A 27,841-nucleotide genomic window follows, 5' to 3' on the forward strand; every position below is an offset into this window, starting at 1 on the left:
ATGAACATGGGCCCAGTGTTCTGGCAGTGATCAGTGACGGTGCTGGAAACAACAAGTCAATGTGGACTCATCCGGGAACAAGCGGCAAGCTTCAGCAACCAAAGTGCAAAATGGCACACCCATGCCTTCCAGAAGGCACATTCCTTCACTTCATATGTGATGTGCCACACATAATGAAGTGTATAAGGAACCATATGATGAAACACAAACTTTGACAGGTGAGTAAAGCACACTGTTACCGACGCACCAGTGGTACCTCTAGGTTATGGAAAAGCAGTGCAGATATTTTGTATGCCATTCTTCTATTACAGATAGGAGACCATGAAGCTAATTACCAGCATTATGAACGGCTTTTCGAGGCTGAGAAGAAAGCAGCCATCAAAGTTGTGCCAAAGTTAACTGAATATCATGTCAAGCTGCAGAAGCTTCAGACAATGTGTGTCCGCCTAGCCACCCAGGTACCGTATTAGCACATTGGCTGCCTCTTTACTTTGGTACCCTCCTGCAGACGCTTTGACACCTTGCTAAGTCAAGCAAACATTTTAATGTTGAATACACATCGCATGTGCAAAAACTCTGTTTCCTCTTATGAATAGGTTGGTGATGCATTTATGCTGTTTTAAGTTTTATAATTAATATTCTGGCAATGGTTTTTTTTTTTTGCAGCTTTTCAGCCGCAGTGTCTCGATCGGCTTGAAAGTGTACCACCAGTTGAACGTGCCAGGATTCGCTGACAGTGCCGGAACACAGGAGTTCACATTACTTTTGAATGACCTTTTTGACATCCTCAATTCAAAAATTCCTGCAGCTGGAATAAGAAACGGCTCTCCAAAGATAAAGGTATGCTGTGCACGTAAATTCTTCATTTACTGAAAAAAATATTGCTTCACTCATTTTATGGCAAAGCTGGCTTGTAATAACTGGGTTTGTGCTACACCACTGGTTCTAAAACTGTTATTGTATACGTGTGGCGGCATATGTTTCTGCTTTTGCTTGGTTCCTTGCTGCTAGTGCATTTGCCACTTTCATCGTTATGTTTTTTGCAGTTTCTCCAGCGTTTCCTGGAAATGATGAATCAAACAGAGGCAATGAATATGAAGTTATTTGCATCAAGACAAACCATGGAGTCTTTAGCGCGTGACACTTATGTCTGTTTTGTCACTTACTGACTTCTTGCTGGGCCAGGGTGTGAACTACATCCTTAATGCAAGCCTCAACCAGGACCCACTTGAGGTAAAGCAAGAGCTTGTGACGTTATTTGTCGCAATATTCATCAGGAATGTCTTGTTTCTTTCAGCGTTTTTTTGGCCTCGTGAGGTCCTTTGGACGCGACGAAGATCACCCCACAGTGGCCAAATTTAGTCAGCTGTTCCGCCTTCTCGCACTGTACACTCCAATCAAACTAGCCACCAAAGGAAACTGCGAAGCTGGCCAGGCGGGCACTGAACGAGTCCTGATAAGCACGTTTGAGAGTCTCGGGGCAAAACGCTGTGAAGCCCTGCAGAAAAAGAAAAGCCTCAAGGAAGAGGTTTGGAGGCGTCTTACATCCTACCCCTAAGGGAGTGCAGCAACAGACCTGAAGACCATGTGTACAGCGTCCCTATACCAGCAAAAACAGCGCTGTACTATTTAGCTGGATATGTAGTTCGCAAGGTCCTCAAAGCCACACGTTGCACTGAATGCAAGAAAGAAGCAGTAGGTGCGCAGGATTCCCTTCCTTCTGAAGCATTGTTGGTGTTGGAAAGGGAATACGTGAGCGGCAACCTTGTGTACCCCTTCAAGAAACTATTCGAATGCGTGAGGAGTGTGAAGTACGTCATCAGCCAGGAATCGAAAAATTATTCCTTTGGTGACCTCTTTTGGAGAGTTTTGGATGCACTTACTCAGAAAGGCACCAGCTTTGTTGGTTGCAAACAACACTACAGTGAATTTACTGCACAGTTGATTCACGTCTACATTGTAATTAGAATGCATTTCTTTGCAAGACAGAAGTGCCAAGACAATGACGGGGCCAACAAAGCACAGAGAGAAAGAAAGAAGGCCAAACTTGTCTGAAATTCGAATGCTCATGACAAGTGTGCTTTAATAAAGATGCATTTTCCTTTTCATGAGTTAAAGGCAATATACTTGTGAACTAGTGCGTGATAGTGGCAAGTATTTGTGTCAATATATTGATGTTTTCCTACTTCTTTCCACAAAATTTGCATTTTCTGTTTGAATGATCCTAAATATTATTCACTAGTTGACAGACATCCAGAAACCTGAATACTTGGAAAGAAAGCGCAGTGGTTCATGTCACCTGAACAGAGAAATAACGTCGTTTTAGGGGGATTTTCAACTAAGGTCGTACCTTACAGCAAAGGCTCAGTTTCAACTTCCTTTAGGGCACGGCACGCTGAGGTGCTTATTGCTGAAAGGTTAATTTACCGAGCGTCGAAGATCCGTATGCTAAGACTCGCGAAAACAGCTTTTAAATAACGATCGGTAGGAAACATGAGTCGCAGCTTTTACCGAGGCTTCGTTGAGACGTAGCTCATACAACTGAGCTCCAAGTTTTGCTTCTAGTATCTAAAACAAGAAATTACAGGGCAGCGAAACGGCTCTTTAATCGACAAGTGCACGTCTGGCACTATGCTTGCGCGAACTACTGTTTTTACCGAGGTCCCGGAAAGACGTAACTCACGTATCTAGGCCCGAAATTATACCCCTCGTGCCTAAAACAAGGAGTTGCGCTGCAGGGCTCTTTCTTAACCTAAAATCGTCGTGTAAACGCTGCACAACGCGCCTAGCAGTAGCAGACGACCCTCGTTTGCGTGGCGCAAAGTTCGACTGCAGCGGCGCTGTGGCGAGAACTGCAGCCGGCCGCCCGCTCCCTGTAGGCGAAGCGGGGAGTTCCGAAACTGAAAAAGTATCTATAAACGTTGGCCCTACCACTGCTGATGACGCTGACAGTATTTCTGCAACCTCAAAACACAGAAAGTGCGCTTGCTGAACCGTAAGCAGCTGATGTGGCCTGCAGCCGGCCGCCCGCTCCCTGTAGGCGAAGCGGGGAGTTCCGAAACTGAAAAAGTATCTATAAACGTTGGCCCTACCACTGCTGATGACGCTGACTGTATTTCTGCAACCTCAAAACACAGAAAGTGCGCTTGCTGAACCGTAAGCCGCTGATGTGGCCTCCATGGTGTACGTCGTCAAGGTGTCCCCATGTCACTACAGCTCCGATGACGCCGGTGTGGAGCAAAAGACAAAGAAAGCTTGCTTGCTGAACCGTAAGCCGCTGATGTGGCCTCCGTGGTGTACATGGTCAAGGTGTCCCCATGTTACTACAGCTCCGACCATGCCGATGTCGAGCGCAAGATACAGAAAGCGTGCTTGCTGAACTGTAAGCTGCTGAAGTGCTTGCAGCATGTTGCGATCTTGAACGCAGAGGTAAGTTAACGTTAGCATGCTTGTGTGTGCCTCCTTCACATGCAGCTATAAAAAAGTGACAAAAAAAGGCTGCTGGCATGGTTTGACCGGAATCGCTGGCTTTGCTATTCCCCTTTTAAAGAAGGGGCGAATTGTCGCGTTTGCGTACTTTTCGGTGGAATTTGTAAAAGGCAACATTTTTTCTTAATTTTTTTTAATTATGATTGCTGTGTGAATCTCCGCACTTGCTTCTTCCTCTATGCAAACATTATCAGATTATATGACCTTTGTAGGCCGTTGGCGTTCTCTTTAACATCACTTGTACATGCAAGTGTGTATGTATATGTATGTACATTAATATGCATATGTGCCTTGAGAGTAATTTGTTGAAAGCAATGCCGCATTTATTTGCACATGCCGCCCATCTTACATCTGTTCACAATATTGAACACCCGCAAACCGCTGCCTTGACTTTGCAAGCAGCCTGTGATTGCCGCCAGCACCTGCGAAGCCTCCGAGGAGTGTGGCCGACTTCAATAAGCACAGTGAACCCAGTCTGCTCAAGCACACGGGTGGGCACACACTTAACGACTTTTTACGCACTGCTAGAAGATAACGTTCTGAACAAATAAACACGCACTCCGAGTTGACATCCGGTGTCCATGACCACTTTCCTATTCATTCCGAAGCAAATGAATATTCCCCTTTTAGCGGCGTAATCATCGCGTCCTAAACCATTGACACTTGTTTATTTTTGTGTTCTTTTTCTATTCTTTCAAGTGCACATGTAGCCATGTCTAGTTTGCCCTTTCCATTTATTTATCATTTATTGTTTGTTTACTTGTACTGGCCCCGCCTATTCTTATGTTTCAACAAATACCAAAGCTGTACGCATGTGTCTCCATCTCCCCCTTATCTGTACCGCTGTTACACTTCTGGTCCCTCCCCTCGTCCCATTCTAACGAATCACGATGGTATGTGTACCACTGCATGTATCGCAGGAATCTGTACGCAGGGAACTTAGACTCAATGTACCAAATCACATCTTTGATAAAAGCCGGTCCCCTGCTGAAAGCTCAGAATAAATCTTGTTCATGTATTTCACTGTGACCTTTCTTTCTCTCTTTCTCTCACACACACAGGGTGTTTTAAGAAATGTGTCCAATATTGTTTAAAAGCTAGCGAAAGACTTTTCTCGCTGTCTTCACAGTTGCTTTTTCTGTAGTGGCAGACAACTTAAGAAGGTTGAAGACATCATTTGTAGCGATTATTGGGAAAGTCACCTTTTAATTAGTGGAGTTTGGCAGTCAAGTCAAATGGGAGAATTGAAGTTCTTGATGCAAAAAATACATTGCCGCTTTGAGATTACAGAAAAGTGGTCTAGTAATAACTACGAATTAATGAAATTCTGAATTCTGCGGTGAAACCGAAAATATGGACGAAAGAGCGCAACAAGCAGACAACTACAATGACGACACTGTTCGAAACAGCAGTTACAGGGATGCAGTTCTTCCCCGTTCGATAATGTATGTGCATGTAATTGCAAGTGCGGCCCACACACACACCCAACAAAGTCTGTTGATATAACGCTTCCTCATTTCAGTTGCACTTTTTCAGGTTTCGGTTTTGCTGCAGACTTGGGGAGAATTTCATTAATTCGCTTTTATTACTACAGGCTGCTTTTCCGAAATCTCAAAGAGGCAATCGGTTTTTCGCTTGAAGGATTTCAATTCTCCCATTTGAGTTAACTGTCTAACTCCACTAATTGAAAAGTTAATAATTTAACTCTCCTAATTACCGTTACAAATATCTTCAACCCTCTCGAGATGCCTGCCGCTATATAAAAAGCAAATGTGAGGATAGCCAGCGAATAGCCCCTTTTCCAGATTTTTTTTTTAATATTGGACACATTTCTTGAAACACCTTGTATATATATTATATATTACACCATTGGCTTACTTGGACTTAGCACTATTGGTGCAGTGGAGTCTATTTTTATGTGGTACATTGGTCTTGCTTTGAACCTCCAATGCCAACTTTTCACATCGCAACTGCATAATGCATGTAGAGCAAAGACAGACTTGTTCTTTCAGTTCCAACGCATTGCTTCTTCAAAGTGCATTACATGTGTGGGGACTCCAGCTGCACCTTTTGGATTTTCGAACGTGGCGTATTTCAAGTGCTTCACAGAAAATCGGGGAGAACAGGAGAGGAAGGCTACAGGTTTATAACTCTCCCACCCTCAAAGGTTGAAGTTTTGATTTACATGTAAAAGGTGCAAACAATGAACAGAAATATCTGCTTCATCAACAAGCAGCATTACAGCACGCTGTCACTGTAAACGTGCCAATGTCCAAGTAACAACACTATTATGCTTGATGCAATCTTATTGTAGCACTGTGGTGACAAGAATTCCACAAGCCACCAGCTTTCCACAGGTGACACGAGGAGTACACACACTGAAACCAAACAAAAAAGATGTACAGCTCGGCCCACTGTTATGGAGAACGCGCAAGCACGTGACCAGCGCTTCGCGCAGCGCCATGCATGTCAAGCGGCGAAAAGCAACCACATGCGCGCGCAGAAGTGCGAAGGGGTGGGGCATGGCGATCGTTGTCTGCTTGCGAACCACTTTATCGCTGTGCCTGCGAGCGCAACAAGAATCTTTATATATAGAAGAAGCATTCAAAGCTATCGGTCCTTTATTCTGAAATGCCAGCATAGAAGCGCATGTTCGTGAACAGGCTTTAACTGCCGGAAATTAGAAGGACACAGAATGGCTAGGGTTCCCGACCTCCAAAGAAGGTAAATCGCCGAACTATCTCTGCAAGGCTACACCCAGCATGCAATTTCATCCGTGACTTATCGACCGCTGAAGACTGTCAACAGGATCGTACAGGCGTTGAGAGATTAGCGCCGAATCAAGGACGCTCCTCGCAAGCCTAGGTCGCGTGTGACCACCGAGCAGCAAGATTGTGAAATAGTTGCGTTTGTCGCCGTCAAGCTAACTGCTTCAGTTCAAGAAATCCGTGCTAATCTGGGGACCGAAGCGTCGGAAATGACTGTGAAGCAACAACTCCCTGAAGCTGGCCTCAGCAGTTGCAACCGCCGTAAAAAAGCCACTTCTGCGAAAAAACAACAAAAATAAAGGTTGCTGTTCACCCAGGAACATCATGATTTTAACGTCGATCAATGGAAGCATGTGGTGTTCACAGATGAGTCAAGGTTTACTACAGACTGTCATCAACAGCAGAAAGTGTCCCAGTCACTCGAAATACCAAGAATTTTTTTTTTTTTTTTCACTGTTGAGCGCATATATACTACAAACTGCCACGTGTTACGGGCTGTGGTACATGCCTCTTCCCTCATGTTTGGCCCTATTCTTGCTTTACGTTCGCTTCCCGGCCAATATTTCTTGCAACTTTTTTGCTGTGTCAAAACAATTGACATTTTAGGTCAAGGCGAGATATCAATTACTGAACTTCTAGGGGACATAGTCACTTTACTTTCCTAGAGTAATACAATCCTACCCTTACCCTTACCCTTCAATACAAATCGCTGCGGCTTAATTTTTTCTGTCGCCTTAATGAGCTGAATGAACAGCAGCTTAACTCTTTTCTTCGACCTTCCAGCTACAAACCAGATTACGTGCAGCGAGTGACCACGAGCGGAAGAAGTGTCGTGGTGTGGGGATGCATCACAAGCCAAGGCCTTAGGCCCCTCTTCAGAATCCAAGGAAATTTCACGGCAGACAAGTGCTGTGACCTGTTGGAGAATGTGGCACTCCCACACGTCACCAGCGACATCTTTCATGACGATTTCATATTTCAACAGGACAAGTCACCCATTCATACATCGAAGAAAGCAAAGAAGCTCCTGGAAAACAAAGGTGTTACTGTCCTGGAGTGGCCACCACGGTCGCCTCACATAAACATAATAGGAAATGTGTGGGGCATAAACAAAGCAGCTCTGGCGCGCCATGGAATCCATGGGGCGTCAGCCAAAACACCGTGGAAAGCGGTTCAAGATGAGTGAAAACGTTTGAGAATGGACAAGACGCTCACGGATGAGCTCTATGAATCCCTGCCCCGGAGAATGAGGGATGTGCTAAACGGGAACGGAGACTTTACGCGTTACTAGGCGTACAGCATGAATATTTTTTGTACTCATCATTATTTTTATTTCTTGATGCTGAAAAGCTGGAATAAATATTTTAATTTTTCTTTTTTCACAATGGGCAGGAGATAATGTGTCACTGAAAAATTTCGCATCTCTTGACATGCGAATGAATGGCACTGTCACAGCAACGCCGGCGCGCACAAGCAAAGCGAAGGGGTGGTTCGCAAACAGACGAAGCTCGCCATGCACCGCCCCTTCGACGTTCTGCGAATGCGGTTGCTTTTCGTCGCTTGACATGCCTGGCGCTGCGTGGAGCGTAAGCCATGGGCTTGCGTGTTCCCCCTAACAGTGGGCCGAGCTGTGCGAATGTTGATAGCCACAGTAGACAAAGCCTACTCGATTCGTTTGCCCCAGAAAGGGTGCCACAGCGGCTGTGAACTCTGACGCCATGAACTCGCGCGTCGTTTCCCGAAGAGTTGTCGAGAACTGGCGCAGAATGCACTATCGGCGTCAAATGAAACCCGAACAGCGGAGCGCGCGTTTCAAGCATTAGAAACAGTATAGATAGCTTGCACAAGACGTCACGCTCGAGCGCTAGCACGGCGGTAGCCACATTGGTGCAGTCGGCGCAGTGGTGCCGGCATTGCCGCGTGAGCAGTTCGGGGAGCGCACGCGTTTGCTGCTGAGCTAGCAATTGCTTTTCGCGCTTTTTCTGCGGCATGCCGCTGGTAGCGAGCAAAAAACCTTTAAACGCGACCTACCGCTCAGACCTTACGGGGCCTGCACGCGTGCGATATGCGGAAAAGGTGCGACTGTGCGACAACGAGGACCCCTTTATGCTGCGACCGAGCACGGACGGCGATGTGGACTTGTTTCCGGAGATGAGTTACGGCGACATTCTCAACTACCTCGTCTTTTCTGCCAACTTCCTGACACTAGAAGAGATGAAGGCTTTCAAGGCTACCGAAGCACATAATTACTTCACGAGCGGGTGGGTCAAGTCCCTCTCGGCAAAACAGCTACAAGACGACAAAGTGCTTCTGCTCGGAGAGGTAAGCAACCGGGATATTTTTTACTATTTCGTTGGTTCGAAAATCTTGCACGGAATGCTCGAAATAGAAATGGTCGCGCTAGAACAACTCTTAGCTGTTTCCGGTTAGGTTTTGATTGATTGTAGAGTTTTAACGCGCTGCCGCAACGCAGGCGATGAGGCGCGCCGTAGTGGAGGGCTCTGGTTTAATTTTGACCAACTGGGGAACTATCGTGCGCCGAAATCTCGCACGCACGGGCGTTTTTGCTTTTCGCCTCCATCAGAAAAGCGGCCGCCGCAGCCGGGAATCGAACCCGCGACCTCGTGCTCAGCAGCGCAACGCCTTAGCCACTGAGCCACCGCAGCGGGTGGTTACGTTTCGAGACGCGATCAACAGTGACGAGCGCTCGCGCAGAGATGTGGGCAAGAAACACTTGTGCATTGCCTTTTTTTTATCTCTTGCAGGTGAAACATTCGCAAAAGTTGCGGGACCAGCCTCTGCATGTGTGAATTTTGTGCCAGAAAAGCGGGGTCGTGCTCACTGCTCATTGCACCTGTATGGCAGGAGCAGGTGAGGCCTGTTCTCATGTTGGAGCCTGCCTGTATGCAGTTGAAACAGGTGTAAAGATGAAAAACGCTACAAGCTGCACCTCAAAAACGAACATCTGGCTTCTAGCGTACGTGGAGAAGGTGCAGTTCAAGAGGCTAAAGGACATCGACTTCACTTCGTCGAGAGGGAACAAGCGCAAACTGGACGACGTCATTAACAGCAGCAGTTCAGGAGTGCACGAATAAAAAAAACGAATGGACATCCCACCAGCAACCCAAGAGGAGCTTGGTGACATGTACAGAGCATTTCAGAGCACAGGTGTCACACCGGCAGTATTTTCTGTGCTTCCAGAGTATTGCGAAAGCTTTCAGGAGCCTGTAAAAACACAGCCTGCCCACTTGAGAAAGCTGTATCTCGAAGAGAACTTGGAAGACAACCTTGACACGCTTTTGAAGAAGGCTGACGACTTTCTTGCCACTTTTTCCATCAGGGACGACACAGTGAAGACAGTTGAGGCTGCAACAAGGCAACAAAGTAACTCACCAGACTGGTTCCTTTACCGTGCTGGCAAAGTGACAGCATCAGTGATGAAAAGTGTGTGCCACACGAGTGTGCAGAGTCCTAGCTTATCTCTTTACTACGTCGTTTCACACAACTCTTTCGTGCGGTCGCCCTGATGCTCGATCACCTTCAGAAGGCGAAAGAAGTTTTTGTTTGTTGATTTGGACCAACAAGTACGGTTTGAGCATCCCACAATTGCACAGATCACCATTGCGACGCGCTGGCAGCGGACGCACGATCGCTACGGCTGACCACACCACTGCACCGGCATGGCCGAACGGTATCCCAGGGTTCCTCACCGTGACGTCAGTGCAAGCCATGTATAGTGTTGGCCGTCCAGTCATCACTATTGACAGGCCTGCACACCCAGTTTGGCAGCACTTCGCGATCCCCCTACAGTGCGTTATCTCCGTTTCTGCTCTAGTTTTCGTATGGTGGCCATCGTGGGCTTGCCAAGCACTTTTGATCGCATCACTCGCAATTCCTTGCGTTTACTTCAGCGTCGCAGTGCAATTGGTGACTTGGCGCAATAAAACAAAAGTAGAAATATAATCGGTTTGCGGTTGATTTTCAAACGAATGTCGCATCTCATTTGCCAGCGCTGCTTCACCTGCACTCTTCTTTCAGAGACCGACCTGAAAACGCGTCACTTTAACTGGAAACGCTGAGCGTTTGTTCAGAAGAGAGAGCGCGAACTGTTTCGCTTTACTGACACGAAGTGAAACAGCATGAAATTGCCACCATTATGAACCGACTTTCGTCTAGTATAAATGGAATTAGCCAGGAATTCCGTGATGATGGACTGCATCTTGACAAACCGTGCTACAATACTCGCCTTCGGCTGCAGTAGTTTAACCTCCGATTTTTTTTTTTTTGTTCCTTTCAAATACCATACCTGGAACACAAGCAGAAATAGTGCCCTATATAGGGATCGCGCAGTGCTGCCACACCGTATGTGCGGGCCTGTCTGTGCCAATGACTGGTCGACGGCACGCACTATGCCACTGATAAGGCTTGCGCCACGCGCTCCGCTGTTCGCGTATCATTTGATGCCGACAGTACGCCGATTCGGTTGAACAACAGATTGGTCATTACAGCACTGATACGGTGCGTCGCCGCGGTCCCTCTATGTGCTGCAATGCGCGTCTTGGTTACTTAGGAAGTTCTTGGTCGCAGGCAGTCCACTAAGCTGCTTCCTCATTCGGCAACTTTATGAAAATTTTCTGCAAATGCCTAAAAATTTACACAAAGAAAAAAAAATAGAAGCTGCTGCCACTCACTCGAATGCAGAGGACAGCACATCGTAGGGCGGGACCGGTAAGGAAGATGATCTTACGGCGCGGCCAGGCATTCTGCAACAGACACACCAGTGTATTGATTCAGCTCCAGGAACGAGAACTTTGCCGTCTGAAAAGTGACACAGTTCTAAGCAGAGGATGAATATGCGGTCAAAACATGAGGAGACGTACGGGTCCCTAAACGATGCCTAAACGTACCTTTGTATCTTGGCTTGGTCAGTGAACGCATCGTCTTCATCCTCAAGATACCTTACCAGACAAAGTTACAAAAAACACGACGAATTTTCCCACCTGAGAGGCGGCCAACTTTCCAACGGCGCAACTCGCTTCACCACCTCTTTGTGTCTGGGGCATCATGTCAGCGTGTGCACAAGTGCACAGGAACATGCATAAAATTCTATGCAGACTCCATAGAGACTGCAACGTCTTTCCTCTCTATCTCACGGAACAGTTCAACAAAACTAATACGACTTGACACTTTTACACAAGCCTGAACAAAGGCCGGCACGCATGTCCATGTGCATGTCATGCCGCTAATATGCCGCCACCACTCCGGATGGATGGATGGATATGGCTGTACCCTTTAGATCGGGCGGTGGCTAGCGCCACCAAGCCGTGGCTAGGGTGCCTTGATGCCCGCGCGCTCCGCTGAGGGTGAGGACAGCCGCGTCGTCTGCTACGACGGCCGCCATTACGGCTCCTGCCGTAGTGAGGCAGCATGCGAAGCGCATTACCGCTTGCGGTGCTCGCGTATGGTAGGAAAGAAGTACTCGTTGGCGAGCTTTTTTTTTTGGTGCAACTTGGACACCTCTTAGTGCTGTTGTTGCCTAATTGTTAAATGGAACAACGCACGTCATACAAACTGGTGGTCTGTGCTTGTACAATGCGCCAGGGGCTGACATAGACCGAATGAAATGAGCCACGAACTCCCACACCAGAAAGATTCGCGTTAAACTGTTGTCGTCGTTAAGACGGAGGGGCGCATGAACTTTTATTACTACGCTTGCTGAAAGGAATGCAATATTTGGGTCTTTGTGAATCAGCCGAATAGCAAAGGCAGGAATCGCTGTACTTTATATACTTGCGTGTGTGTGTATATATAACACACACACACACACATTATCTGACATTCGGTACCACCTTCCCCTGCCTCACCATTTCATGCACTGTGCAGGCAGCATACCCGAGAGTAACATGCTTTACCAGTGTACCTTTATGAAACGACACCCACGATTTCAGTGAACAGGCCATTTATTTGTGCGCCTTAATGCTGCGTTGTCCCACTAGTGAAAATCAAAGTCAGATACAAGACAAACCAAATGCAGTACGAAATGAAATGTTTAAAAATAAAAAATGTAGATTCAGGAACGGCGTGGTTTTGTGGGGTCTCTAGGGTAGTTTTAACTGCAGCTGGATATTGACGCAGACCAGGAGGAGATTTGTTGGTCTCGTTGCTGGAGGGTGCAGGCACAGTTCTTTCTTTTGGTGGCTTTCGTTCCTTAGGCAGTGCTGCAAGCAGAAATGTATGTATTCATGAACATATTCAAGCAATGCCAGTTCATGTCTAGCTTGTTAATTTTACAAATGTAACACATGCAGCAGATACCGGCTTAGTTATTGACGTGAGGAAGACACTTGTCCTTCCCCCGCCCTTTCCACAAGGGATAGGGGAAGGTCTTAAAATACCATAATTAAATTGTGCTCAAAATTTCTCCCCACAATAAATGGCTCTAATTCAAATTGGAGCTTCATATGCCAGAGCTACACGTGTGCGCCGTTGTGGAGGGCTCAACTGACATTCGCTCCCTATGCAGTTTATTGATTATTTGATTGTAGGGCTTAACACGCAATACTTTTTTGCAGACTAGTTGGTTCATACTTGAAAAATTGAATTGCTGCACAAACTTGAAGAAAAAAAACAAGAAAGACAGGAAAGAGTGCAGTTTTTTTTTCAAGCTTAACACGCCAACGCAACACAGGTAATGAGGCGCACTGTAGTGGGGGCTCGTGCATCGTGGATCTCGTATACATAATGGTTCCCGTTTTCCCCCTTTGTAAATAACATAGCCACTGCACCTGACATCCTAGCAGTACACGACCGTGTGCTAAGTAGCGGAAAACTGTTGTGCAGTGGGTCATGCCTGTAAACACTGAAATCCAGACGTATATACAGTCATGACCAAAAAATGCAAACAAGAAATATAAACCACAACACTCAAGTATCGCAATTTTTTTTTTTACATGCAAGTCAAAGTGATGCAACGTAATCACACAAACAAAGTTGGGAAATGTAGCTTTCCAAACGCACTAATAGCGTGCCATTATTTGACCGTCTAATATTAGCAGTATTTTTCGATTTTGCGTGGTCTGATTCACATTTTTGTGTTCGCATTTCCTAGCTTTGTCCGTGACTGCATTTCCAGAATTTATGCACTAATGTGGACGCAGCATATGAGGACCTATTTGGTGTTAGCTTCGTAGAAATCCCAGGTACATAGAGTACTTGCAACTGGTGCTGCTTTATGTAATGCAAGAAAAAAGTTCAATCTTACGTTTGAATGTGAACAAAGTTGGGACGGCATTTGGTTTCAACTTCTTCCAGCCATCCGCACGATGTTGCTCATAGTTGTTCTCTTCAAAGTGAGCCTGCAAATAAAACCAGAATTAAAAATTAACACACTGGCAGAAGAAAAACGAATGTCTGTCACTGTCAATAAACAAGATTTCATGTATGCATTCAGTATGATTCGCAGCAGGAACTAGCAGCAACTTTGAAGCACAAAAAGAAGGAAACTAATTGAGCTCACGCGCGCTTTCACGTAAGCCACTTCAGTGAGCGCGATCATAGACCCAGCCTGCTGTTATAATAACCCTTTCAATTTTCGCACTGAAGATCTGTAAGGATTCCTGAATTCATGTGAATAAAATATTAGTCTATTGTGCCGACAAAGGACCAGGTCTGATTTTATAGCGAGCGTTACAGATTTCGTTCTATCGAAAGCTTTGTACCCAAGCCTCCAAGTTCCCAATGCAATCGAATTTATTTGTCAGGTAAAAATGACAACACTCCGTAACAGCGCTTGTTTTGTTCGTCACTGAAGTGTTCCTGATTCCCAAGTATACATACGACGATACACACAAGACGGGCAGAAGTCCGGCCTCGTAATATTACGAGTTTTTCGCAGGAACAGCATGTTTATGTTCAAACGGCTTGATTTCACAAGAGGCGTTCAAATTTCGACCGATCAGTGCCAACGCGTGCACGAATAAACATGGGCAGGCCTCGTAAGCGTTGTGAAATCCCCCTACCACGCACCCGAGCCTATGTTAATTCTCTGCGAGGCCATATGCGCGCATTTCACGTCCAATTTCCTCTTATGTGAATTACGTGAACTCTACGTGCCGTACTCTTGAAGTTCGACAGCAGTCAGGCGCCGTCAGATTTCCGTACTCGCTCGCCGGCACGCGGCCTGAACTCACTCCCCGTTTTCTGCCCTTGCATATAATTTTCTCCCTCCTCCACTTTCTAAATTCTCATCTGTTTAACTACACCTCCTGCGTCCCCATCTCTTGCCTACTTTTCGTTCAGCTCAACTCCGCCAGCACCCGGTCGACGCGTACGCTGTCGGGGCGAGTTGGCGAGCGAGTACGGCAATTTCACGAAGTCTGTCTTCGGGCTGCGAGGCGGACGGTCACGACAGCGGCAGCCGGTCTCGCGAGCAAAATAGCTGCGAAGCGCAGTGCACGAAATTAACAACCTCGGGTAGGGGGTGGGAAGGATTTCACAACGCTGCTGCCAAGGCAACACTTTCCCGTGCAAGGGCACTGAAACTAGTCGCAATTCCTATGAATGTAGTAGCACACTCGAGGCCCTTGAACCAGCATGAAATGTTATCGACACGGGGGCTTCCGAAGCCCCCGTACTTGACGCATTTTCTTAAAGCGTGATCTTTTAACACGAGCACGCCACACAGTACCCTGCACGACGTTTGGCTGTCCTGCGTTTACATTGCGCACCTAAATAAAAAACAACGGCGCCCTAAATAATGCTGACCAGTCAGAATACGACGCACTAAAAAAAAAAATGTTTACTTACGCTGCATACGTGCGACGTATCAGTCGGTTGCCACTTGTCTCGTTTGATTTTAACGGTCCAAAGAAGCCTTCTTTTTGGGTCTCTTGGAAACCGGTACAACTTCCATCCGTTTCTCGAGTGATTCGAGCACTGCGGCACGCAGCAGCCGGGCATGGTGATGCGGAGATGGGTGCATAAAACTGTAAGGGAATGAACACTGCCCAACAACACCTCACACGCCAAGCACGAACTACCGGCCGGAGGCACCAAAATGGCGGTCGCGCTGGCGCCGAAGCCGAGGCGGTGGCATCTGCCCTTGCAAAAGCTGACACCACTCTAAGCGGGGGCGCGCGCATCGAGGCACTCTAGCCGTGGCCGCCACTGTACGACACCAAGCGGAGAGATCCCGAACTATATAGGTTTCGGCAGACTCTGGTTTCGGCAATGCCTCCTAGATTTCTTGTGCCTGCCGGATGCGCGTAAAACGCCGGTCATCTATGGCGGCGCTGTCTACGTAGTAATTAAGGTCTTTGTACTCAGCCTTTGAGATTGGCAATGACGGCGTTTCCTACTAATTGTAGAGGATGCGATGCATTAAAAAAAGTTGCTTGCTGAATGACAACCTCACTTACGTAGAATTTATTACAATTACGTTTACCCTTTTAAAAACTTTTTACAAAATTTTTGTTGCATATAAGCTCGAAAAACGTAAAAATTTATTTAAAGACAATTTTACTTGAGTGACGTCACCACTGTAGTTCCGACAACCACCGCTTCCCAAGTGATCGTCGATAATCCGGCAGGCACTAGAAATCTAGGAGGCGTTGGTTTCGGTTTTTAGTGCATGTGCATTTTTTCGTGCGTGAACGTCCTGTTGTTAATATACACTAAGAAGCCAACCTTCTTCAAAGCATACGTGGTTAGAATCATAGAGTTTCCTCATATACTTTTAGGGGAAAAAATTAGGAAACTCTATGGTTAGAATATCGCACGTCATCAGGCACGCTCAGAGTGGAAGATATATATAGCCACGCTGCAGTCATACTGTTCCATACAATCATTATTTGTTAATGAAGTTTTGAGCTCAAAATTTCTCAATGTAATAACAAAAAAATGCCCCAAACAACACCTCTTACGGGTCGTACACTTGGTTGGAGATCCGGGCATGCGTCTATTGCGAAGGCCTATGGATGAGTGTTTTATTATTATTATATTATTCTAATATATCATACACTGCTTTTAAGGGGTTCTGAAATGGTTTTGGCGTTTTTTTACAAACACATTAGACTGGTAGACAAAGTCCCAAAGGTAATTTAGAGACAAATTTGAGTTCTCTGCGTTAACTGTGTAATGTTTAAAAGCCAGAGATGCCGTATGCTGCCGTAATACACTCTCGTAGTTTGGTGTAACGTGGGCAAAACTACGAATGGTACCAAGAAGTCTTTTAGAGCAAAATTTGTAAGGCTAGGTGAAACGAAAAACCGTTCGCCACAAGTTTTGATAACGGTTCCTGCTCCGTGCAGTTACGGACGTTCACTTATTTTCCACGTCGCGCCTATAATGGTCGTGACTCGTCACGTTCACTACACAATTCAGAACGTCTTATGGAAAATGAAATGCGGTCATGCTACGAAGGCAAAAATATGCTTCTAGTGGTGTATTTTCGGTAGAAGAGCCTTTGGTTAGCCAAAAAATACCTCGCATAATGAACACAACACGCCGTTTCAGGCAGCCATTGAGTTTCTAGTTTATTTATTCATTCATTGAATAATGAATTGAATAAATATTTATTTATTTATTTATTTATTTATTTATTTATTTATTTATTTATTTATTTATTTATTTATTTATTTATTTATTTATACAATAGTGCAGGCCACAAATGGGCCCAAGCAGGAGTGGGGGTGTTACAGAGTCGTTATATCAATTATACACTCTTTAGTCGGGTAAAAACAATGAACAGGACAATAAAAATTATTTTAAAAAAACACTGTGAAATACTAATATAAAATTTATAAGTCAAACATACATTCGATCAATAGATGTCAGCACATTATCGGATGAAAGAATTTCATGCGGATCGAAGGTTATTCTAGTCGGTTGTAGTGCGAGGAAAAAAAGAATGCTTAAAATTGTTAGTGCGCGCTGGGATAGGCGTGAACTTTGCAGAATGGTAATTCCTAATGGGACGCGATGATAACGGAGTCGAGTTATCTCGAATATTCGATGACCAAACGTGGGAAATTTAGTGTTTCATGCTAGAACTAGAAGTGTGCGCCGAGGAGTCGGCGCGCTGCCACCAACAATTTTGACTACGCCGCCGTTGCCGACGCCAACCAGTCGGCACGCCGCCGCCAACGACGACGACGTGTTTTATTTGCGCGCAATTTAAATAGGATTTTTTTTTTTCAGCCTACGTTCATTTTGCACCTTCTGTCACCAATCTGGCCTTAATTCTGTCCACTTCGCAAACGCATCAAAATTAGTTCACTTGCAATTTCAAGTTAAATATGTGGACTATAAAAAAAACTTGTCGAATGCTCCTAATATTAATGTTGCATTAGATTTAGACGTAAATTTTAAGATACTTTCGAGTTCACTGTATTGCAGCGAATCCCGGTCAGTGGCAACGCCGATAGTGGTGTTTGACGAGGACTGTCGACATATTCTAGCTTACGAGAATATGTAATATCTGAGGCGGGCTTTGAACAATGATGAAATGGGTGGAAAGTCGGTAATGGAGTATTCATAATTATGACTGTGCAAGTGAGTCGAAGAACAGAGGCAGTTCGAATGCGAAGGGTGGGGGCCAGAACTAGGGACGGGTAGGGTAGAATCGCGATGTGTATAGAATATGTTGCTATAACTGAAGAAGGGCTAGCTGTTTAGGGCATATTAAAAACAGTTAAGAAAGTAGACCACATGCATGGCCTTTAATGAAAAAAGGGGGGTAAATGACAGTTACTATACAAAATGCTATATCAAACAGAAACGATCCACATATCATCGGCAGGTTGAGCAAGACCAACAATATTGGATGAAATGGTGATCACCATAAATTAAGTTTGCGTGAACTGTGACGTAACGCGCAGAAGATGAAAGCAGACAAAACACAATAACATTTTCAACGTGATTTGTCCTACACACCGTGCGATTCCCCACTCCGCGCTATCAAACCAAGTAGTCTGCCTTTCCTCCACCAGTTTTTATCTGGGACTTAATTCAACTAACTATATATATAGAATCAGATTTAACTGATTTTCAAGAAGGACGCCACATATGTAGCTTGCTCGGTGAGTTGGTCTGTAATATTTTTGTAAGAGCGAACTAAGGAGCTCAACCTGACAGGACATCGAGGGAAATGTTTATGGCGGAAAGTCCGCAAATCCATTTACCAGAAGCGCACTCGTGAAAAATAGGCTGAGCTGTTCCACAGCTGCACACCTAACACTACAAAGGCAAGAAGCGTGTCAAAACGGTACAAACAGCACACTGCCATGATCAATGCCACGTGCACCAGCTATCTAGCAACGCAAATTCCTCATCTAGCTGTAAGGACAACTGAAAAATCACTTATACATGCCTTGCACTTTGCCCTTTCTTGTTTTTAGGGCTTCAAAATATTCACGTTCAATCTAGCTGTTCCTTTGCAGATGACACTGATATATTGGGGACACAGAGACTAGCGAAGAAGTCAGTTTTGTGCCTGAAGGTTAATTGTTCACACTGCATATAGGTGTCACTAGGCCTCGACCCATCAGATCTCCGTAGACACGGCCGCATTGCAAAGGAATTTCTTTCAAATCATTGAATGTCATTGGCAAAGGATGAAAAAGGTTTAACGCGAAACTCGTGAAGCCTTCGAAATAAAAACAGAGTGAAGTGTCATGAGTGAAGGACCCCCCAGCTTTCCTCACAGATAAAGAACAAGCGATATAGATAGCGGGTATACTTGGCGTTGATATTTTGGTGTTCCATGGAAATCGGCTGCTTCATATCACCTTGAAACATTTGTTGGGAATGTACGGTTAATTGTGCAACTGTGGTTTAGATAGTATTTTTAAGCATGTGCTTTTGGTTAATTTTTGTAGGCTTTTCTTTAATAACATTTAGTTTTAGGTCCAGCACCTGTCTTTACTGGTTACTACGCTGCATTCGTGTTTTTCGTTGGTTTCTTCTTACGTAGATCGGTAAAGATCATCCCTATTATCGTCATGTGGGCATAGCAACCATCCTCCCAATCTTCCTCATTCTCCCGCACACAAAAGGTCTTCACCAACGCGTGCCGTGAACGAGAGATGTGTTCCGATTGTAAGTCGGCAAACTCACTGATGAGCCTAACAGAGGAATTGAAAGACTCAGATTGAGGCGTGAGTCACAGTCTAAGGGAGTCTCGCTGAGTTATACTTACGTAAGCCTCAGTCCGAATTAGCCCGGCTGAGTTTTACCAGGGTGAGTCTGAGTTCGAGCGAGTTCCTAGTTCGATTCACCATTTTTTTTTAAGTGTGGGTCGTTTTGAGTCTTATGTGAAAAAAAAAGAAGCGTATTTAATGAGGGCATCTTTTTGTTTTGCTGACCAATGGTTACAAATATTTATAGGCTCATTTTATGGCGTACCTTGTAATCGTGTATGTGCCGGCTTGTAAAGCCACAGAATTGATTTTCCACATAGTAAATCTGTCTGATTCCCCACAACCTTGGAACTCGTTCCAGTGAAGGTCCTTAACCACTTGCTCATATCTTCAAATAAAAGCAATAACCTTAACTTAAAGGCATGGAATGAAATGGCGACATAAAGTGCACCACTGAGATGAAATATCAAAATTAAACTGAAATAATGACTAAGAAGCTAATGTATACTGCTTACTTCCTAGGTGCACAGCTATTTCTAAATTTGTTTGCAGTGTATTTGGTCATGGAGCTAATGCCGTTCGCGCCGGCGTGATTTCACAATTTGAAGTTAGAATTTCCAACCATACGTTAGGGGGTCATCCTAAAAAACCTGTAATTTTTAGTGATGTAATAGTGATTTTAGGCATCGCACTGGCTTCAACTTTAATGCTTATAGGTAATGCGTTTATAGAGTACACCGTTCGCAGACTATGACAAAGTATAATGAGCATTTTATGCTCATGCATGCTACAAAACTCGTATGGTCTTTTCTAAAAAAACACACACACATCGGTGTAACGAGAGGAAATACTGAATAATTGTCCGTAACTTCATTATTGTGTGTCTAATGTAATTCACATTTGTTCAAAATGAATGAACATGGCTTGGCTTTATGAGTGCGTGGAAGTGGGTTGTGCAGCATGTTCTGAAACATAAGCAACTCGCGGGAATTTCATTACTCAACATCGTGATTTACATTGAGTTTGATCTACTACTATGAACGAAACCAAACGAGAATGAGCACTGTATTCCACCTTCATAAATCATGCGGTTTCCAAGGCGACAGGGCAGCCCCTTCGCTCTAGCTCCTGAATTGAACTGCTAGTCCTCAGACGCCGCTTTCGTTTTTGCATGAATAAATGTGGTGATTGGAAAATTACGGAGCATGAAACAGAATATTCACAAGAACGAGAGAGACAGGACGGGCGCTTTTGAATGCCCTTTCGATGTATTGCTCTGCGCTAAAAAGTTTCTAATAGCAATGCATCATCTCGACGGATTTCAAGTTTTGTTAAAAATGTAGTGACAACACATGCTATCAGATTTTATATCATTTCCTGCTATGTGATACGTTGAAAGCTTTCCGAGTGGTTTCCAAGGAGGAAGGGGGCAGGAATAGGCTGGTTGTCATCCGCCGTGACACCGCTCTCCTCAAGCAGGGCGTTGTGGCCGGGAACCATTGCCGTAGTTTTTGTCGAATTTCTTGCCTCGTCGGGCTGCATAGCCCCCCCCCCCCCCCCCTTTCCGTGTAGGGAGCACATATTTGGACTGCCATCAGCAGGCCCACAGCCCCCCGGCGACCTGTTCCTTGTATTAGGAGGAAGAGGAAAGGGGTTACGCTTTCTCCGTGACTCTGCGCCGGACCGACCCAACAACGTGTTCCGTGGACAAGTACATGTGTGTGATTCCATAGCTTCTCCACTTTAAGAAAGAAAAAAAAAACCCTTGAAAATCCCTTCCGACAATGACAATGTAAATTACTGTTTTGCAACCCCTGCACCCCCTCCCCCGCATCCCCCACTTTCTTGTTTGTTTGTTTGTTTGTTTGTTTGGAAGGACTCTTAGTAGAAAGAACGTGCATTTTTAGGGAGTCACGCATTACTACAATCACGGAGGGAATTAGGCGGCACTTGGACAGCCTTCGTTGAAAAGCTGCAGCGCATGAGTCACCCGTACGTTGTAAGGCCGCAGGGTTGAGTTGAAACGAAAAGGAAGTTAAAGAAGAAACAGGTGGAACTTCAGCTATGCGTGGAAGTGGGTACAGTATGTTATGTTGGCCTAGTTGGTACATATTAAGTTGAAATACGTGGCGCAAGGTTGCTAATGAGAAGAACTAGAAGAGACAGAAAGAGCGCCAACTCACAACTAAGTTTATTTTCATGAAGCATTCACAATATATAGGCTCTTGGAGTACATGCGCAGAACATTTCATTCACCGCACGTGCAGGCATAAACATTTTGATGATGTAATAAACGATTATTGTAAGCATGGTATCTGGGAACCAGCAATAAACAGATACGCCTGATGTAAAGACGTCGAAAAAAAAAAACCAAACACTACCATGCCTGCGCAAAAAAATGCGAGGAAAAAACAGCAAAAAGGACTGATAGACACTTTGTAGCAACCATCTAAAGTACTTCTAGATTCAACAGTTGGAATTCACTATTATGCAGCAAAACTGAAGGTACGCTGACGCACGAGTCACCTTTCTACCTTATGTGAAAAGCTTCGAGTAACTCCCGCGCCAGCGCATCCCGGCTCCTTCCAAGTAGTCGCGTGCGATCGAACTGCGGCGTGCAGCCACACGAAGCACAGTGGAAGGGCAAATTAGACCCTGTTCCATTCCTAATTGATAAAGACTGCTCCCTTAAACGGTCATTTATACAGTGCCCTGTATGGCCTATATGAACCTTGCCACACAGCTGAGAGATGGATGGATGAAAAACTTTTATTGGGGTCCTGAAGGATTCCACCCCCGTTTTATAGGGGTAGGATCGCGGGCCGCTCCCACGTTGGGACGGGGAGGCCCAGCCTCACCGCCGCATCGTGGGCCTTCTGGACAGCCTTGAGTTGTTGTATGAGAACCGGACTCGTGAGCATTAAATGAAAGGAGTTCTCAGAAAATTCTCAGGGAATTTCATAAATAGTGTCCCGCGGCACAACGCAGGCAGGGCATTGCATGCTTCTTATCGCACACTGCCTTGGCACCTCTTGAAGAAATGCGGGCACAGAGCCTTGAAAGCTTATTCGGAGCAGAGAAAAACACCGGCACATGGTGCCGATTTGCAACCTTTTTCAGGTTGTGGGAGATTTTGTGCATGTATGGTATAGTATGCGGTCTTTTCCTCTGTCCTTGCAAAGGCTCTGGCCTCCTGCGTTCCCCTTTCAGCCTCTGAAGCAATGTTTCAGACACACTGACTAAGACCGAATAAGGAAACCTGGCTGCAGTGAACCGCGATAACTGACAGGAAAAACTATCACACACTATATGTTGGCATTACTTGGACAGCGCAGAACGAAAACACATAGCAGCTATAGAACTCTTCACCACTTTTGAATGTGCAGAATCATGAAAGAAGTCCTTCTCTCGTTCTAGGGCTGAACTTCCAACAGGCATGACCCTCGCCCAGAGTCTCGTTCTTCTCATTGGCAACCTTGCTCCACGTATTTCAAGTGGGTACAGTAGGCGAGCGGTACGATTTCTCATAGCGCGGAAAAGAGTAGCCCAATTCTCAGCACCATGCAATGTTTTCCCGATTTTGTGAGATCTTCAAATCCGGGAATCAAGGAGCAGGCACAGCTGGCCATGTAGTAGATTAACCGAATTACTCGCAAACGTGAGGAAACAAGTGCACATTTAAGGGCTAATTATTTTGTCAGATGTTTCCTTGTTGTATGAGGAAGATGAAAAGAAGGACAGAAAAATGTTAGCCATTCCTTGTTTGTGGTTGATTGATTGATATGTGGGGTTTAACGTCCCCAAAACATCACATGTATGTGAGAGACGCCGCGGCGGAGGGCTTCAGAACATTTGAACACATGGAGTTCTTTAACGCGCACCCAAATCTGAGCACATGGGCCTATAGCATTTCCACCTCCATCGGAAATGCAGTCGCCGCAGTTGGGATTCGATCCCACCACCTGCGGGTCAGCAGCCGAGTACCTTAGCCACTAGACCACCGGGGTGGGACTTTGTTTTGAGGTAGAGTGTGCATACGCCAGGCGGGACGCTAAAAGAACCAGAAATGTCCGTCACATCAGCGGGAGAAGACTCGCCTGCAGAGAGTGCGGTTGCTTGCCAGTTTTTAACGATATCCAGCAATGAAATGAATGGGAGAGGAAACTGATGAAGGCATATATCAAATACCACAATATGCGATAGAAAACTAATTGAAGTATATAAAATACAAGGAAAAAGACATGGTTCTGATCCTCTACCTTCCTTAGGGTTATCACGAAAAGACGCAGGTCATCTTTTTAGAGAAATGTAATGGCACGTGTTGGTTATTTATGTGATTGTCTCGTGTGCAATGTTTTCATCAATACTAGCTGCATCACGTGTAGCACATGTTCGTATTTGTGTTCTTTGCAAACCATATGTTGCTTCATTAAAAAATACTGACGTCCAAGTTTGCGTGTTGAATCTTGTTGTGTGCGCGCATCCTTCAAGGTTGGGTTCGTCCCTCTTTTTAAAGATATGCCAGCAGGTTACCGCTATGAATCTTGTGAAACATATGCAAAGACGGTACACAAAAAAAAACTGCATATCCAGGGAGTGAATGATGATTGGTGGGGCGAAGCGTTTTTCAGTCCGTTCGTGCTTTCTTCTGCCTATTCGTTCTTGCTTCCATCCATCCGTCCGTCCGTGCGTCCACCCATGCATTCATGTGACCATCAGTGCATCCGTCCGTCCATGCGTCCCTCTGTAGTCCGCTCTTCCGTCTATCCGCCCGTGCGTCTGTTCGTGCGTCCGCTCCTTTGTCTGTCTGTGCGTCCATCAGCCCGTTCGTCCGTTTATCTTGAACACTCCAGTACAGCGATCTCCTGTCTTTTCATCATGTATTCAACATATACATGTGCCGCCATCCAGCGGACATGTTAAGAACCGCTCTTTCGGGTATGTGCCACCGGTGGCAACATACACCATCGGCGGATGGACAGACCCGCACCCTAAAAAGTTTTGCCCTTAAAAAAAATGCTGCATATTCGTGTAAGCAATAAACATATATTCAACATGCGTACCGCGTCGAACGGTGTTCTGATGCGTGTTCGATCCCAGCCGTGGTAATCGCTATTTGACGAACGCTAACCGGGTGGTCAAAACGTCCCTGAAAAATTAATAATATACCAAGGTGTGTAATATACTGTACACGACTTGAGAAAAGCACCCCCCCCCCCTCGCCCCATTTCAGTATCATGCTCAAAAACAAAGCATTTACATTCTCTTCGAGTAATCTCATATGCCATATTTTGCAGTTAGTGCTAGAAGCTCTGAATTTCACCCATTTAAGAAAAAAAAAAACGCAGTTAAGAGCTTTTTGAAGTTGTCGTTTCGGTTTCGACGCCGCCGCTGATGATTTTTGAACAGCTGTGGTATATGATGATTTTACCCGGCTGGCGCCGACGACGACGCCACAGAACACCTACCTGACGACGCCGACTCAAAACGAGCCCCACGCCGCCGTCTGTGGAAACCAACGTTTCTAGTCTAGAAACGTTGGGTGGAAACCACCTCGGCGCACAGCTCTAGCCCAACGTTACTAGATACTTTTTAATCTAGTAACGTTGGCTCAAGCCATAAGGTCCGTTCGATTCGCCTGCACCCTGTGAACCAGTTCACGAGGTGCTGCACCTTGCCATTCGTTTCAGCGGTGCAGTATTGACGACCGCTGAACCCTGCCATTCGTTTCGAAAGGTGCAGCATCGGTTCACGATTTTCCTGCACCTCCTTCGCTGACGGTGCCGGCTTGGTGCAGGCGCGCGTGCAGCTGAGCAGACGACGCAGCACTTACACGTAGGTGGCTTAGGCTCTGTACCCGCCTCTACAAATGCGGTGTGTTTTGCCAAGATGTTTGCGCCTCATAAACTGTCCGCATGTGCGTTTCGCCATAGATCAGTGTTTGCTGAACGGTATAAATTAACCGAAAAGAAATAAGGCCAACACTTTGTCGGCACATCGTCATTTGTTTCGGGTGTCGTGCTGTGCCTGCACCGCTGAACTCACGCTGCACAATTTCAGAACTTCGCGTGCACAGCCGTGAACCGGTTCCGACCGGTGCAGGTGAATCGAACGGACCTATAGAGTTTCTTAATATACACTCTATAGCTCTATCGTCGTGTCATACCAACTAGCCCAAGCTGCCGCAATACTAAATGCACAGCGTTCCCATTTCTTCCTACGTTAGCGCGCTGTGAAATTCACCAGCGAGAGAACTTGAAATTCATTTCTATACAATAAACACTCAATACTAAATGCACAATACTAAATGCACAATACTAAATGCAATACTGCCGCAATACTAAATGCACAGCGTTCCCATTTCTTCCTACGTTAGCGCGCTGTGAAATTCACCAGCGAGGGAACTTGAAATTCATTTCTATACAATAAAAACTCACACTGGTTTAAACAGCGCCTTTTATTAAAAAAAAAAAACATAGAGGATGGTTTGCAGCGCGTATTTTTTGTTCTCTTTCTAACTTTTTTCTGTTGGTGGATGGCTGGTGATATTTGATGGTGATGATAATGCACAAAGCTGTTGTTCCCCTGTTGACGTTGGCGCGAACTATATGCATAAACAGCTTCCCGTGACTCGTGAGGCGCGGCTTGAAACAACTTCGACGAGCCAGCGACATCCTGTATCATCAGCTGCCGCTGCGGTCCTCGTCGTCAGCGTCACACTTGCCGAGGCCCTCCTCTGAGCGCACGATGAACCGCGACATGGTTGACACGCGGCATCGGCGGTTGTCGCTTTGTAGTTAGTGTGACGGCGAAACCGTTGACAATGGCCTGTTGAAGTCGCCCGCACTGGAAGTCGTTCGCTGCCGTCGGCGCATCGGGTGAGTGCTCATTCACTCGGCATTCGCAGTAGAGCGTGAAAACTGTACTCCTCGCAACGTTTGACCTGTATATCACATCGGCCGCTTATTACATGATACAAGATGATCCGACTTTGTTCCTGGCTCGCGATCGATGAGCATATCGCGATTTCGTTTACGGCACTTGGTTGCGAGCGCGCAGCCACAGATCACTTACAAACTAGCGCTCTCAAAACTTTGGTAAATTGACCTGCAACTCTTCCTGAGGGGACGACAGAACGCGCGCACGTAGTCAATTGTCTCCTACGTACTGTGCGTTTGGTAGTTCTTTTTTTTTTGTCTGTTTGTTTGCGAGCGACGACAAGACGGGCCGCAAAAGCGACCGCTCATCACAACCTGTTGCGCCGTCCGAAGAGTCAAGCCACGTACGCAGGCGAACCAGACAATGCAGTTTCTTCTTTTCCCCAGACCGCTTATTACAGTGTCGGCGGTTTTATTATGCTCGCCGAGCGCCGAAGTTGCGATGAAAGACGTGCAAGTTCCCAAGGATGCGTGTGTTTGGTTGTTTTTCGTTTTGTTGAATTCTCTACGTTCGAAGGGAAAAACGTTTGTAAGGAAATCCTGTTGTGCGTGTACGGTCCTACTACGACATGCGTGATGCTCATTCTGCTCGCGAAATCATAATTAATGGGCTTAAAAGACGCTGAATTCATTCGCTGTCCAATTGTTTACCAAGACGGTCAGCTTGAGAGGAGAAGGATTGGAATACGTCCAATTCTTTGTCGGTCACTCATAGGCATACAATGTAGCAGCTTGCTGTCTTGCTCTCTAGCAGCAGCTTGCGTTAGGAACAGTGTCTACACCTGATTGCTGTCTGCATGCGGCTATTCGGAATTAAGGTTAAAACACGTGTCTTCTCTTTGGCGTGAATAAGTTTTCCAATGGGCAAATTAAAAGAAAGTTTTGCCGCAGATAAGCGACTGTCCAAGTGATCGGTGTTGTATCTACTGCTGTGCATTCACATATAATGTTTGAAGGTGGGTTTAATGAAGGATGTGCTCTGTAGAAGTGCAGCGTGTAGAGGCAATGACCACGTTTGTTTGCCAAGCATAATGCAATATATCAGGCATATCTTTTGTAGGAGAAAGATCAGAAGGTCGTTTTGGATGCATTGGGTGCCTTCTGCTGCTTGCCTAAACGAGCCAATCACGATAGAGAAAATGTGGACTTATGTTGTACCTTATTGCATTCAAGGGTGGACTACTGTATGAAACATGATGTCTTACAAGTACAAAACAAAGATAACACATTTTGCTTAAAGAAACACTGCTTTTTAATGCAAGTACAGATAAGTAACTTCTAAATAAAAGAAGTGCTTGTGTACCTTTGCATCCGTACATGTTCCGTGAACTCTGAAATCTTGTTCTTGGCCACTTGGTGGGCTCTTTACACCATATTTTTTTCAAAAACCTTCTGGCAAGTTGAGCATTTTCATAAAACAGATATGTTGTGTTTCTTGGTCGTGTTTCTTGGTCATGTGTTTCTTGATTTGTCAATTAGTTTGACCTTTCTTTCGTGATGCCTGCTACCG

General features: G+C 45.6%; 2 protein-coding genes across 9 annotated transcripts in view; one reads left to right on the forward strand and one right to left on the reverse strand.

Moving 5' to 3' along the window:
- The window catches only part of LOC119179773 (uncharacterized), a 252,867-nt gene extending 241,353 nt beyond the window's left edge, over positions 1–11,514 (reverse strand). For 3 of the 7 annotated variants that reach the window (XR_012884993.1, XR_012884992.1, XM_075869480.1), the window contains exons 1-2: positions 11,258–11,514; positions 10,949–11,020 (exon numbers count right to left, since the gene is read on the reverse strand). Coding sequence is in view for 2 of the 7 variants with exons in the window: in XM_075869480.1 (XP_075725595.1) it covers positions 10,949–11,020; positions 11,258–11,353 (168 nt within the window). In the remaining 5 variants the exon portion in view is untranslated. Of the gene's footprint in view, positions 1–210; positions 11,021–11,164 lie in introns of those variants that run through there. The other 4 variants (XR_012884995.1, XR_012884994.1, XM_075869481.1 and 1 more) reach the window with 3 other exon arrangements.
- A 14,617-nt stretch (positions 11,515–26,131) lies between these two features.
- Positions 26,132–27,841, forward strand: part of LOC119180316 (uncharacterized) — a 34,764-nt gene continuing 33,054 nt past the window's right edge. For both annotated transcript variants that reach the window (XM_075869486.1, XM_037431490.2), the window contains exon 1: positions 26,132–26,271. The gene's annotated coding sequence lies outside the window, so the exon portion shown is untranslated. The remainder of the gene's footprint in view (positions 26,272–27,841) is intronic.

Source organism: Rhipicephalus microplus, chromosome 7, assembly GCF_043290135.1.
Source record: "Rhipicephalus microplus isolate Deutch F79 chromosome 7, USDA_Rmic, whole genome shotgun sequence".
NCBI classification, from domain to species: domain Eukaryota; kingdom Metazoa; phylum Arthropoda; class Arachnida; order Ixodida; family Ixodidae; genus Rhipicephalus; species Rhipicephalus microplus.